At 50.9% G+C, this 14,327-nt stretch overlaps 1 protein-coding gene across 6 annotated transcripts in view; it reads right to left on the bottom strand.

Annotated features, from left to right (window-relative positions):
* The window catches only part of GRB10 (growth factor receptor bound protein 10), a 211,601-nt gene that overhangs the window by 61,977 nt on the left and 135,297 nt on the right, over positions 1 to 14,327 (bottom strand). For all 6 annotated transcript variants that reach the window (XM_053608790.1, XM_053608785.1, XM_053608788.1 and 3 more), the window contains 2 exons: positions 9,881 to 10,100; positions 4,755 to 4,896 (listed from right to left, as the gene is read on the bottom strand). In XM_053608790.1, the coding sequence (XP_053464765.1) occupies positions 4,755 to 4,896; positions 9,881 to 10,065 (327 nt within the window). In that variant the 5' untranslated portion in view covers positions 10,066 to 10,100. The remainder of the gene's footprint in view (positions 1 to 4,754; positions 4,897 to 9,880; positions 10,101 to 14,327) is intronic.

Raw genomic sequence — 14,327 nt, 5'->3', positions numbered from 1 at the left:
GGTTCAGTATTTTCTTTCTTTTTTTGAGACAGAATCTCACTCTATCACTCTGGGTAGAGTGCTGTGGCATCATACTTACAGCAACCTCAAATTCTTAGGCTCAACTGATCCTCTTGCAGTTGCTGGGGCTACTGGTGCCCGCCACAATGCCTGGCCAGTTTTTCTGCTTTTAGTAGAGACGAGGTCTTGCTCTTGCTCAGGCTGGTCTCGAACTCCTGAGCTCAGCAGATCTACCTGCCTCATCCTCTCAGAGTGCCGGGACCATAGGTGTGAGCATCTCCTGCTTCTGCAGTACTCCTTCCTCCTAAAGCCCATGGGCCAGCTCCAGGCACACGATGGCCTGGAGCCATCCCCAACCAGAAGTGCTGGCAGCAGACAGGGGCCTGCCCAGGCAGAAGGCTCCCAACAGGCCCCACCCCAGTTCCTGGGCTCTGGCCGAAGCTCAGGAGGGTGCCCCTGGCTCCTGCAGGATAGAGACGAGGCACCACGCGCCTCTGCTGCACCCTTGTCACTGGCACCAGTCACGCACACAGTAGGCACTTAGAGTTGCCATCAGCCAAGTGCAAGACTCAGAAGCACAGCGGGGCCAGGTGCTGGGCAGGCGAGTTTAAGGCCGGAAAGGCCCCTGTGGGCCAGATAGAAAGCAGGACCCTGTGGCCTGGGTTAACTGAGGCACTCAGAGTAAAGGGAACCTCACCATGGCAGCCCAGGGGTGCTGAGTAGACCATGGGCTTAACCCCTCCAAGCTGGGGCATGGAGCTCGGCTCATGGGCTTCAGAACCCTCCACAACAGCCCGTCCTTTTCAAATGAGTCACAAAACAGTGACAAATACCTTGTTGATTTTCACCACAAAAATCCAGCTTTACTGATACTGACTAATTGGACTAATAACCCTCTGGAGAAAAGAGCTTGAACAGAATTTCCTAGGCATGTGCATTTTTGGTAAATCAATGATGAGATCCTAGTAAACAACTTAAGTAAATTGAATCAGTTAAGTAAAATTAAAAGTTATTAGATAAGGAATGGAAGCTGTACCTTCAGATAAGATTCATTCATCTGATTTAAAATAACCAAGGAAGACTGTGCTCGTCACTAAGAGACACGATGTGAAATCATATCACTGTACTTGGGGGCACCGGGGACGTTCCCTCCACTAACTGTCACCTCCTGTGCATGAACAGGTGCAGTGAGCGCTCTCACTTTACCTGCAAAGCCATGGAGTATGACCCTAGGTAAATACACAGACAACAGACTCTCACCTAAAAATATTAATCGGCAAACCAAAACTTTGTTGCTTTAAAATTCATAAAAGAAAACAGAACACATAATTCAAGAAGCCCAAGCCGAAGACAGACAATTCCAAAACCACTCACATTATTCATGATCACCCCAAACACCAGGAAGGACCCACGAGCAGGGGGCAGAAATCACCAGGTTCGCTGGCTCCAGGGCACCACCGGGATCCACTGAGGGCCTGACCGCCAGGCAGTGGGACCGGCAGTGCACTGAGCAGCTGTGCTCAGGGGTGCCCTGGCTGAAGACTTGAGGGGCTCCAGGACAGGTGGCACCCAGCTGCAGGCTGCAACAAGCCAGGCCAGGGCTGCTGAGGTCAGACCCACCCTGTGCTGCACCTGAGCAGGACCCCAGGCCCAGGGAAAGAGGCAGACCTGGGATGTGAGGAGGTGCGTGGCAGGTGCAGGTGAGCCAGGCAGGAGGGATACGTGCCCTGTGTCCCTGCACAGTGATCTCCCATCAGAAGTTGTTCCCTTTGCTCAGTTTGTTGGATCAGAGATGCTTGTTTGTAACCCAGAAGGTAACTCAGGTGAGCCCCAGGGGCACCCTGAGCCCACCCAGCACAGCACCTGGCAAGAACCTGGCCACGGGGGGGTCCAAATCTGGAGTGAGCTCATCATAGAAAAACTTACAGATACTGCCAGGGGCTGCTACAGCCTCCAGGATCCTCAGGTGGAGGGCTCGGGGAACTGTGGAAGAGATTCCCTATCCTCCTGGGAAGAGTATGACTTCTTTGTTCCATCATATGCCAGTTACCTCTTCTCAGATCACCTGTCACTCACTGTCAGCAGCACACTAGCTCCTAGGGAGGGGGGCCCACGCTGCAGCCAACGCCTTCATCTCAGGGACTGACAGAAAACCGAGAACGGCACAGGGGCTCAAAGTGACAGCCGAAGGGGGAGAGTCAGCGGGAGGCAGCATCTGACGAATTCTACGTGCCGCTGGGAGAGGGGTGCAGGGGGCTCTACTCCTGCGATACCTTCCTGCCGAAGTCCCTTCTTCTTCCTTTCTCAGAGGAGTCCCACAGCCCCCAGCCTTCTCAGGTACTAAGCCTGCGTCCTGCATGTCTCCAGGAGGCGAGTGAGCCCGTGGACGTAGCAGCACAGCCCTGGCGCTGAGCCCTGCCCCGGCTGCAGGTGTATGGGAGGAGCTGCAGTCCACTGGTGGCCGTTGCTCTCTGGACCTCAGCCTCTGACCACTCCTGCCCCATGACACAGCCACCAAGGAGTCACTCAGAAAGGAAACTCGGAGAGGCAGAAGAACAGCCACCAACTCACCCACGCAGGAACTGTTTAATGCTTTGGCTATGAAGCCTGGAAGGAAAGGAGTTTTCCTTCGGCAGGGATGTTTACATCATCTTTGCTTTTTCCTCTCCGTGCCCTCCTGGACCATGAATCTTCTTACTAGTGACCACAGCAATGTGACTGAATAGTCTCCTCCTCACCCCACTTTCCTCTGTTCCCTCCCAAAGAGCTTTATACTGTCCTCTCTTCCTACACTGACTGGGTTCTTCCCAGGGAATGAAGCCACTGTGTGTAGGTCCCGATATGCGGGGCTGCTTCATCGACTTTGCTGCAACTTCGGAGCTCTCGACTAGATGCTGGTCCCAGCATTATATCCTCTGGCTTCATACGAAAGGAGAAAGGTTTTCGGATTTCTCTTTCCATCAAGAAAAGGGCAAGGACTAGGCTCAAACCCGTGTCCAGCTTCATCTCCCCGCATCATCCTCAAGCAAATGGGTCTCAGCAGAGGCCAAAGGTTGCTTGGCACCTGCTGCCAGCCACACCAAGGAAACACTTTTCATGAGATCAAGAGGCAGGACCAAGTGCAGTAAAGAAATGTCCCTTTGAGCAGTAAAAAACAAAACAGTAACTTTCTACAAGTAGTGAGTGCTAAGTAAGAAACCTCTTTTCTGCTCTGGCTTGTCCCAGGAGGGCTGAGGAATTTGGGCAACATACACAGACACCAAGGCAAAGCTCTCCTTAGGAACCGACTCAGGTCCCAAGAAAACTACCAGCAGGCAAAATTCCTGGGTTTCCTTATTCTGCTTACAAATTTGGACAATCCACGGGGGTGGAGGCCAGTCTTCTTTGCCAGTGGTGAAGAGGGCCAGATAATATTTTTACGGTCTTATTTTAGGATGGGTAACTTTGTAAACAACCTCAGTGACAAATCCATAGACAGTTTGTCTGGATCCTTATTTGAAACAGAAGGTCACCGAGGAGGACACCCCAGATGCACTTCAGGCATGTGACAAAGAGCCGCAGCCCAGCCGGCGCTGGCTGCCGGGCCGGAAATACTTACCTCACCTTCTAAATTTTGATAGCGCTACGATGGAGCCTGTGGTCAGAACGGGGGCAGCCCTCGGACGGGAGCTGCCGAGCACCGACCCTGCTGGCACAGGACGGGTGGCTCAGTAGAGAAAGGGGACTGCTGGCCTGTGGTGCTTGGGAGCAGCCAAGGGGAGGCGAGGAGAAGAGGAGAGAATGATTCTCGCAGAAGGCAAAGGGACATCTAAACCACATGTCGTTAGGAGGAGTTAAGTCCAGGTCCTGGGAAGCCTGGGAAAGGGGTGGCTCCAGGCTCAGGCCCTGGACCCTGAGGCCAGCTCCCAGGCAGCCCCAGCCCTGGGTCTCAGCCAGGCCCCCGCTCTGCCTTTGTTTCCTCAACTGCAGAATATAAGTATCCTACTTAATGCATACGGTTGGTTTGAGAAATAAATAAACATATAAATAAATAAACACAAACCACATAGAGCATATCCCGGCTCTTGGAAATCGTTCAATAAATATCAGAGATTATTATTGTTATAATTATCACCATCATCCCTCTGGGCTCTCCTTCCAGAGCCTATAACGCACCTTGCTCCAACTCCTGACAACCCATCTCTCCCCTAAGTTGACTTACTGGCTATGTGACCTTGGCAAAGTCACTAAAACGCTCTGTGACTCAGCTTCCTCATCTGGGGGAGATGGCTACACAAAAAAATGTGTCTACCTCACAGACCTACGTTAAAACAGAAACTGCAAGTTCAAAAGGGTAGCTTCTGGGCCAAGTGAAAAGACTTTTGCCTTGAGCAGATCAAATCTGGAATCAGAACTACAATATGCAAATTTTCAGGTGTCCGAGTGAGCCTGGTGTTTTCATACCTAATTGACCTACAATTATTAAGTGACAAATTTTTCTTTCAAAGAACTAAAATTCATCTTTAAGCGTCCAATTATTATTACCATTTCCCACTTTTATGAGGTTTAGATTCTTTGTAAAACATACAGATACATCCTGAACACAGTAGGTGGAGTTTTGACTAATACATTAAAAAGCCCTGTAAGACAACAAATACAGTGGCAAAAAAAGGAACAAGAGCAAAGACCCCATGATTTCCCTCCCTATCCTCAAAGCAGTAAGCCAGCACAGCTCTGGAGCTCCCGCGGCCTGGGTTCCAGCCAGGGGTACCCACCTGCTTGGCAGCAGCCTGGCTTGGAGGTAAGGAACTTGGCGCCAGCACAGGGGAGCTGCCAGGGCCGCAGAGCTCAGGGAAAGGGTTTGGGATGGCCGGCAGCGACGAGGTTCTGAACTGCTGGTCTTCCTCCTGAAGGCGCCTAGAAGGCAAGAGACAAGCATTTGTTAATAGCTGCCATTGTCCATGTGACCCAGCACTGTCACTGCGGGGGGCTCCACCCCAAAGAGCTGAAAACTGGGCTTCTAGGAGACACTGGTGCACCTATGTTCACAAACAGCCAAAATGCGGCCATAACCCAGTGTCCAACGACACGTGAACAGACAGACAAATGGGGTTTATCCAGACAAGGGTACTGCTCAGCCATAAAACAGAAGGAAATCCCAACACACACTGCCATATGGGTGAACCTATGGACATGGGTGCAACATGATAGTTCAAAAAAGATACCCACTGCACTATGCCACTTATATGAGGTCTGCAGAGGAGGGAGATTCACGGGCAGAGGAATGGAGTTGTTGGGGACGGGGGCTGTTTAATGGGAACAAACAAGTCTACAAGAGCAAAAATGCCTGCAGACTGCATGAGTGTGTGAGTGCACATTACTACTCACAGACACACTTAAAAATAGTTTATATGGTAAATTTTATGTTATATGTATTTTTTTTTTTGAAACAAGAGTTTCACTTTGTCACCCTTGGTAAAGTACCATGGGGTCATAGCTCACAGCAACCTCAAACTCCTGGGCTTAAGCGATTCTCTTCCCTCAGCCTCCCAAGTAGCTGGGACTACAGGCACCTGCCACAACGCCCGGCTATTTTTAGAGACGAGGTCTCGCTCTGGCTCAGGCTGGTCCAGAACCTATAAGCTCAAGCAATCCACCTGCCTCAGCTTCCCGAGTGCTGGGATTACAGGTGTGAACCACCACATCCAGCCTGTTTTATGTATTTTACCACAACTAAAAATAAAACTAAACAATTATTATTTTATTTATTTAATTTTTATGAGATAGAGTCTCACACCTCTGTTGCCCAGGCTAGAGTGCCATGGCATCATAGCTCACAGCAACCTCAAACTCCTGGGCTCTTCACTCCTCCTGCCTTAGCCTCCCAAATAGCTGGAACTACGGGTACCCATCACAACGCCCCACTATGTTTCTATTTTCAGTAGAGATGGGGTCTTGCTCTCACTCAAACTGGTCTCAAACTCCTGAGGTCAAGGGAGTCTCTCCCTTGGCCCAGAGTGCTAGGATTAAAATGAAAACTTAAATGCTATCATTCTCAGATGCACGAAACACTGATTCCTCCTTCGGTTAAACCTCTCTGGGGTTAGGAAGTGTGGCTTTGCCGTCCAAGGGCACACTCACAGCTGAGGACGCTCAGCGTGTGACGGGCAGCAGGCAATCCTCCATATACCTCCTTTGTTTTGTTCAATGAATTCCTGATGTGTGAAAAGGTTTAAAGCAGCATTTTCCTGACAATAAGTATATTTTTCAATGTCCTTGAAATGAACATTTAATCTAAGCAAATAAAATCATGAGAAAAGGCTTTGTGTGACCTCATCTGACTTGTGAGATGGATGCTTACTTACACAAAAAGCATAGAAGCAGAATTGACTGGAAATCATTGCTTCATGTCATCTACCTTCCCCGAGCACCAACGCCCGTGTCTACGTCACCTTAGAAGTAGCAGGCTCCGCCTGCCTCAGCTCCATGCACCTGCCACTTCTCCAGGGACACCTGCTGCCTCCTCCAAAAATGCAAAACTCACCTGTCATACAACTAAGCAAAACGAGCACAGGAGGATAAATCGGATCCGATTATAAAAGAAGGAGAAAAATCAAGTCCAAATTCAAAGCAAGAACAACGCCAAGTTACCCTTCCCAAGGGTGGATAACTTCCTGCCCACATCTCCAGGACTCCCCTAGGAACATGAGCTCTTCTATCCACTCCTGAGCAGACACCAACCTACCCACAGACGTCTACCTTCCAGGACAGTGCAGCAAACCTCCAGCTGCAGGGTCTGGTCCCTATCTCTGCTCAGCATTCCTAGTCCTATTCCTCGTTTAAATATACCCAGACGCCCCTGGCGTAGCCTGTGTCTTCAAATAATTTTCTTTTTTGACTATTTTTACAACTTGACAAAGTCAACAGTCCATTAGTTTCCTGGGAAGTTTGCCACTGAAGAAACTCACTCGGTGACCCTTTTTTTTTCTTTTTTACCAACTGACCTTAATTTAAAGGAAGGCCCGTCTAGCCAGCCCATATAGACCAGGAAATGATGCACTGATTTAAAAATACAAAAACTCATGTGGCATGAAGGAAATCAGTATTGTGAAATGTAGGAAAGACATTTCTAGGATGGCCTGTGCCAGAAAGTTTATTTTTACTGCTAACAAATCCCACTCTTCCCAAAACAGCTTCGGCCTTGGCAACACGTCCAGCTAAAATGTCTGGCCCTTGTCATATAGGACAGGACCAAGAAGCAGAGCCAGTCTCATGTTCAGTATATCCCGGGCCACAGTCTTCCACCAGTGACTTAACCTCAAAGAGTGGCAGTTTCATTTTTTTCTTCCAGAACAATCTACGAATACTGGTATTTTAGTTGCTCACAAAAGCTGCTCTCTCTGTTGGGTTGTTTTGGGCATTTTAAAAAGTACCACGTTGACGTCACAGTAGTAACACACATTGCCTAAAGTGAAACTATGGGGCATTACACAAAGATGAAAAAATCCCTTGTAAAGAGGCCCACAAGAAGCAGTTACATTCCCCACAATCCCAAAAGGAAAATGATGGTGAAGGGGGTGCTGAGATCTAGGGGTATCGGGGATGGTGGCAAGAACAGCACAGGAGGTGGCTGCAGCTTTCCAGGCCTTCGCCCACCTGTGTCTGTCCAGGTTAGAACACACCTGTGGTCTCCTCTCTTCTCACCTGGGCCCCTCTTCCTTCAAAAATGAGCAACACTGTCAAGCCATCTGTGAGGCCTTCTCAGCCTTCTCCAAGCTTCTGTTCTGTGCCACCTGCCTTCAACTGCTCCCTGACGGGGCACGGCAGTCACAGGGACTCCCTCTGCGTGGTACCGTGCTCCTTGGCCCTTCCCGGCACCTGCTACCACCCTCAGCCGGGGCCTTCAGCCTGCTCTCCGCTCACCAGGTGTGGGCCTAGTTACCAACCGCTGAGCTTTGGTTCCCTCAAGGGAACCTAAGACAAGGCTTTGATTGGCCCAACACTCATTAATAAAGGAGGCGCTAAGCAGTCTGCACATGGCAAGGGTTCGACACACTCCTCACTTCACAAAGTGCATCTCTTGGTGATTCTACAGAGCTGTCCACATTTTTAAATTCACCTGGAGGTAAGAAACAACTATTTATCAGAAAGAGCATCAGGGGAGAGGCTGGGCCCAAGAATTGCACCTGGCACCTGCAGGGGCAGTTCTGCTGCCTGACTGTGCACAGGCACCCCAGGCACACGGGCTGAGCCTCTCAACTCGAGGCTCCGGGGTCCTGGGCAATGACTCTGGCAGGGAGCCAGGCTTTCTGCCACCACTGGCCTCCACCAACCCGCCCTGGGACACCTTCACCAATTAGCAGCAACTATGTTGTCCTAAGGCCCCTCCAGACCACCGTGGATGGCAACCGAGAACTGGTGGGAGCTCACAGGAGAAAAAGAGTTCTCCCTCCAGACATCCCTCTTCGGGGCCCGAGATAGGTTCTGAGACAGTTCTCCCTCCAGGGCTATTCTCTGGACAGCAAAAAGTGGACACACACTGGAAGAGGGGCCAAGCCAATGCTGGTGAACAAACATGACAAAAAGCAGGAAGCCTGAGAGGCAGCTGACCACAGGCCCCAGGCTTGGGTCCCTAAGAAGGAGCAGCCCATGAGGCGATTGTCTGGGCTGCAGAAGACTCAAGGTGTCAGACCAGGAAAGAAACAAAGACTGGAGCTCTTCAGAAGATGCAGTGATAAGAAAAGTGTGGCAGAAGCTCAGCTGGACAGAGGCTGGTGAGGGAAGGGGAGAACCCCAGCAGAGACCACGTGAGTGTCCCTGAGAAGGCCTGACATGGCAGGTGTGGTCTCTGGTGGCCCTCACCCATCCCCACATAGCCTGGGGTAGCCAGAGCAACAGGTCCTTGCCAGCTGCCCCAGGTCTCAGCTTGACTTCACAAAGTCAGTCAAGGTGCTCTCAACAGTTTCCCCTTCCTCACGACTGCCTGATGCATTCTCTGGACACCTCCTTTCAGGCACGTGAGGCAAAGTCCGAGTTGCCCTCCACGTGGGTTCCATACCTCATTGCCCTCCCTCCCAAGTTCACAGTAGATAAAACCCGGCTGTTCTTCCTCTGCAGTGTGCCCAGAGCCCACCTCACTTCCTTCTTTGTCCTGGTCAGCACCATCCCCTCCAGCCTGGTGGCTCCAAATGGGCAGCACTCTGCCCACCTTGCTGCCTTCCGACACAGGCAGCCAGAAGGATGTTGCCAAAATCCCAGCTCAGTCTCCTCACTCACCTGCCCAAAACCTTCCCGTCTTGTAAATCCCTCCAGGACCTGCTGCCACCTCTGCATCGGTTCCTCTGCTCGGGAAACCTCCCTTTACCTCTCTGAGCTCCTGCTAAACCCTGGACATCCAGCTCAGAGATTTGCCACCACCAAGCAAGCTCCCCAATGTCCCCAGCCAAGTTTCTTGTCGCAGCCTCCCTGTTCCCACAGAGAAGACATGTCTCCTACTAAGTACGCTGGGAACATGGTGAAGTGTGGCTCTGACAAACCCCAGGAGACAAGGTTGCTGCTGGTCTCCATACCCTACTCAGTGTCCAGGACCTGGGCACTCAGCTGACCGCACGGACATTCCTTCATTCTGTCCCAAGCATCTTTCCTTTGACGGCTTTCCTAAGGCCCCTCCTCCTAGCACAGATCCTGGCCCACCCGGGCGCTCAGTGGACAGACTGGAGCTGAACTGGGACAGAACACGTTGCATACTCACCGTAGCCATCACCCCATAAAAGGGATTTATCTTCCTCCTAACTGCGCACGGCCCACACTGTCCCCTCCCAGCACTATTTAATCCAGAGAGAGCAGTGTTCTATGTCTGCTGACAGCTCTGGCTCTTAAGAGGCTCAGATCCTGGGCCCACCTGACGGCGAGGATGTGCACAGGCTGGGAGCGCTGCACTCTCTGCCTCGGGGACACCTGTGGCTGCAGGGGCCGAGTGCTGGGGGTCCGTGGCTGGCTGCGGGGGTGCTGGCCGTTCTGCAGGAGGGGCACTGTGTCTGACTGCATGCTGCAGGCTGAGTACAGGCTCTCCAGGGACGCATTCATGTCATTCACCAACGCTTCCAGGTCCACATCATCCTCTGGATATGAAAAAGTGAGAGGAAAGAAGAAGGTTTAGCCAAGGCGTGGGATCAAGGGCACACGTACATGTTGGTGGTCAGCCTCCGTAACCCAACAATGTTGTTCAAATATGGAAGGGCAGAGCAACCTAAGTGAGAACATATGAAAGTCCGCAGGGATGCACGTGTCTTATGTTTAATCAGCAGTGACTAATACCCCAGAGGCAACTGGGTAACTATAGTCCCATGGCATTTCCGCTTGTCTCTAAGGAGCACCTGCTCAGCTCCTGTCTATGCTCTTTGTCTCTGCGCACCATCATGTGGCTGCACACGGCCACAGCCACAGAACGTGTCTACTGGCCCGGATTTTGCCAGCTGGACCATAGGCATCTTCTGTGATTAAGACTCCCCCTTCCCTGAGACTCTAGAAGTAAAACAAAGAGACAGGAACAGAGCAGCACCCAACAGTGACACCAGCCCTGCCCCCATAAGGCTAAATGGCAGCCCATGTCGTGGCAGAGAGAGTCACTGTGCAGCAGCTGCTACAGCACGTCCAGGAGCCCACCCGCTTCCCCGACTGTCCAGAGAGCCAAAGGAAGCCTGTCTTCACTGGGAAGGCATCAGACAGATACAGTGAGGGGAGTAGCAGTGCCACAGGGAGCAAGCCAGAGAGAACAGCAGAAAACACACCGTGAGGGACGTGCAGGCAGAGACTTCGAGGGGGAATCTACGAGCCGACCTGGCTGGGCCAGGTACCCAGGCTTTACCTAACCACCTCAACAGATGTTGCTGTGAAGGTATTTTTTTTAGAAGCAAGTAAAATTTAAACCAGCAGACTTTGCATAAAGCTGACCATCCTCCCTAGTGTGGGCAGGTCTCATCCCATCAGTCCCAGGACCTGGACAGAGAAAGACTGACCTCCCAAAGGAAGATGGGAGTTCTGCCTCCCAAATTCAACTGCAACTCTCCCCTGGGTCTTCAGCCGGCCAGCCTGCCCTGCACATTTTAGACTTGCCAGCCTCTACGATCTCATGAGCCAATTCCTAAAATAAGTGAGTATTGCTATATATGCATCCTGTTCACTGGCTCTGTCTCTCTAGAGCAGCAGTTCTCAACCTGTGGGTTGCGACCCACAGGAATTGTATTAAAGGGTCGCGGCACTAGGAAGGTTAAGAACCACTGCTCTGGAGGACGCTAACACTGACACCCAGGGATGTAGCCTGGCACGCACAGAGGCGGGGAGGGGACAGGGAGCCAGGACAGCCAGGCAGGTGTACTAAGATAGCTGTGTTCCCATTCTGGGAAGTTCTGTGCAACACTCCCACATCCCTGTAATAATTTTGTTATTGTTGTGCTTAAGCTTCTTTGAATTGGCTCTGTATTTGTAATCCAATATATTTTAATAATAATGACTCCTTTTTCTCTGTGTTTTCAGATCTCTCACCTTTTAAACAACGTGGTAAATCACACCTGAGGCTCCGTAATTCACTTCTCATTTGCCCCCAGAATAACACCCACTTAACACAAAGGAGATCAGGGTCACAGCCAGCAAGACCCTCTTCCTACCAAAGGCTCCGGGTCTGGCTGGAAGGAGGTACAGCAGAGTGGATGCCGGAGAATGCGCCACCCCAGTCCTGCTCCTGGGGCCCAGGACTTGGGGTTTCTATTTTTCAGTTTCTCATGTCTAACATGGGGTTAACAACAGAGTTCCCTGCATGGGCAATTGTGAGGATTATGCTAGTTATTATCAGCTTTATAATGGAGCCTGGCATACAGGAGTGTGTTATTCATTAAGCCCTAGTCCATCTATTCCTTAGAAAATAATATAAAGTGATCACTGTTGACCTGGGTTAAAAGCTGGGGAAACAGGCCTGGAGGAATGAAGTGACCTGTTCAAGATCACATGAGCAGTGAAGAGTGAACCCGAAATTTGGGAACAAGTTTTGCAGCCACTCATCTGCCCTCCCTGGTGTGTGCTCAGTAAATGAGCTCCTGGAAAACTCTCAGGATACTCTGCCCTTCCTGTCTCTTTTGCTGCCCACAAAATGTCTCAGGTGGCCCTTGCTTTGGCTTTCCTTGTCTCTCCAGGATAAAGAACATAACAAGACAATGAAACAAAATGACAACACAGACCGGCTTGAGGGGGGCCTGGCAGCCAGGGGCACAGAGGGCACAGAGGGGCAGTGCCCCTGCTGGTCAGCGCCTGTGCATCAGGAGGGAGGAGGGAGGTAGCAGGGAGCGTGGGGGCAGGAGGGAAGGATTCAGGCAGGGCAGAAAAGCCGCAGAACACGCCCACCCCGTGCTTGGTCTTTACCCTCTGAAGGGGGACAGTGAGAGTAGCATGCCGTGGGTTTGGGGCAGACTACGCCCAAGATCACCAGGAAGACAGACAGGCAGAGTGGAGGGGAGGAGACATTTGGGAGGCAGTGGGCCAGGAGGCCTGAGCAGTGTGGTCTCTGTTGGAATGAAGAACAGAGGCCAAAGGCAAGTGACAGCAAGGGGGACAGAAGTGCGACAGGGTGGGAAGCACAGGGCTAGCACCAGGTGACGTGCCTGAGGGAGACCAGGAGTTGGACGGATCCAGAGATCCTGGCCAGGGGAGCCCAGTGCCAGGTAAGCACCGAGGACACAGCAAGGGGGCCCAGCCTGTGAGGGTGGGAGGGCAGAAGGGAGGAAGAGAGATGCTGCAGAGCTCGATGTGAGTGGTTAAATATTAATCCTGTGGCCAGATATTAAAAGCACAAAAGTGCTGAACTGATCATTAATAATTACCATATAATCAATAATTAATTTATTACCAGGGAGAACATCCAGTGTCAGCAAACTGTGTACCTGGAAGGGTGGGATGGCCCTTGGAGGGGCCCACACCCACAATCCTGCCACCCTGTCCACAGAAGGCTGTGGCCCTAGGAACAGCCTCATCCCTCAGGGTGAAGCCACAGAAAAGTCGTGGCAAGTTTCTGTACAGACAGAGCTGGCCGCCGAACAAGAGCTTGTAGTTCTGTAAATACTGAGACCCTGGACCTTTTATCTTAAGGAAAAGTGTAAGCTAACTACAGTCCCCAAATCTAGGGCTTCAGGAAAAGCATGCATCTTGAACCCACTGACTTCCTACGCTCATATTTAGCTGTTGGGGAATAGATGTTTAATTAAAGGTCTGTACACCAATTAAGTACACATGTGCTCTTAACTCACCATATTAACAGCTCAATGTTTCTTTAATGGGCCATTTAAGACTCAATATTGGGGGGAGACACAGCTTGCTGTAATTCTGTAGTTGGCCTCCCGTGATGGGGGGGTCAGCCCTGATGCCCTGCACGCCAGCTGAGCGCTCTGCAGACCTGTGCCCAGGCATTCACCCTGCTTTAGAAGTCCAGCCAGAGGACAGTTCTCACTCTCAGACCTCTTCTGAGAAAATAAAACATCTTCATTCTTTTTTCCCACATGCATTGCGAGGCACACAGAGTCCACATGCAGTTGTTTCCCAGCTTAAAGGCTGTCAGAAACTCAGAAATAATCACCCCCAAGATGAACAGACCTCCTGTCCTTTCTGTCCTGTGTCTTCCCTTGGTCAGCCAGCTTATTCTTGGCTCACCCCACTGCAGTAAGGTCAAATGCAAAGCAATTCTGTCATTACTCCAAGTAAACATAAGGTAAACTGGATGTCAAACAATAAACACAAGGCATATCCTCAAAATGCTTTACTCGCCTCTGACACAGATTATTTGTACAACTACTTTCTACTTTAATACATTTAATCATGAATCTTTTAGACAAGGCCAGGTTAATCTGATAACATTCACTTAGTAGGTCATAATTTTCATGAATTGAAAGCAAACACTGTATCTGGATGTTTCAAACATTCCCACAGCCATTAGACCAGTGGTTCTCAACCCTCCTAATGCCGCGACCCTTTAACACGGTTCCTGTGGGTCACGACCCACAAGTTGAGAACCGCTGCATTAGAGGAAAAATGAAACTTTCTAAAGCAGCTTTCTAAAACAGCAGTTTTCAACTTTCTTTTTTTTTTTGTAGAGACAGAGTTTCACTTTATTGCCCTCGGTAGAGTGCCGTGGCGTCACACAGCTCACAGCAACCTCCAACTCCTGCGCTTAGGCGATTCTCCTGCCTCAGCCTCCCGAGTAGCTGGGACTACAGGCGCCCGCCACAACGCCCGGCTATTTTTTTTTGTTGCAATTCAGTCGGGGCCGGGTTTGAACCCGCCACCCTCGGTATATGGGGCCGGCA

The sequence above is a fragment of the Nycticebus coucang genome, chromosome 11, assembly GCF_027406575.1.
Source record: "Nycticebus coucang isolate mNycCou1 chromosome 11, mNycCou1.pri, whole genome shotgun sequence".
NCBI lineage: Eukaryota > Metazoa > Chordata > Mammalia > Primates > Lorisidae > Nycticebus > Nycticebus coucang.
Note: the sequence above shows the minus strand (reverse complement) of the source record. Positions and strands in the feature narration are given on the sequence as shown.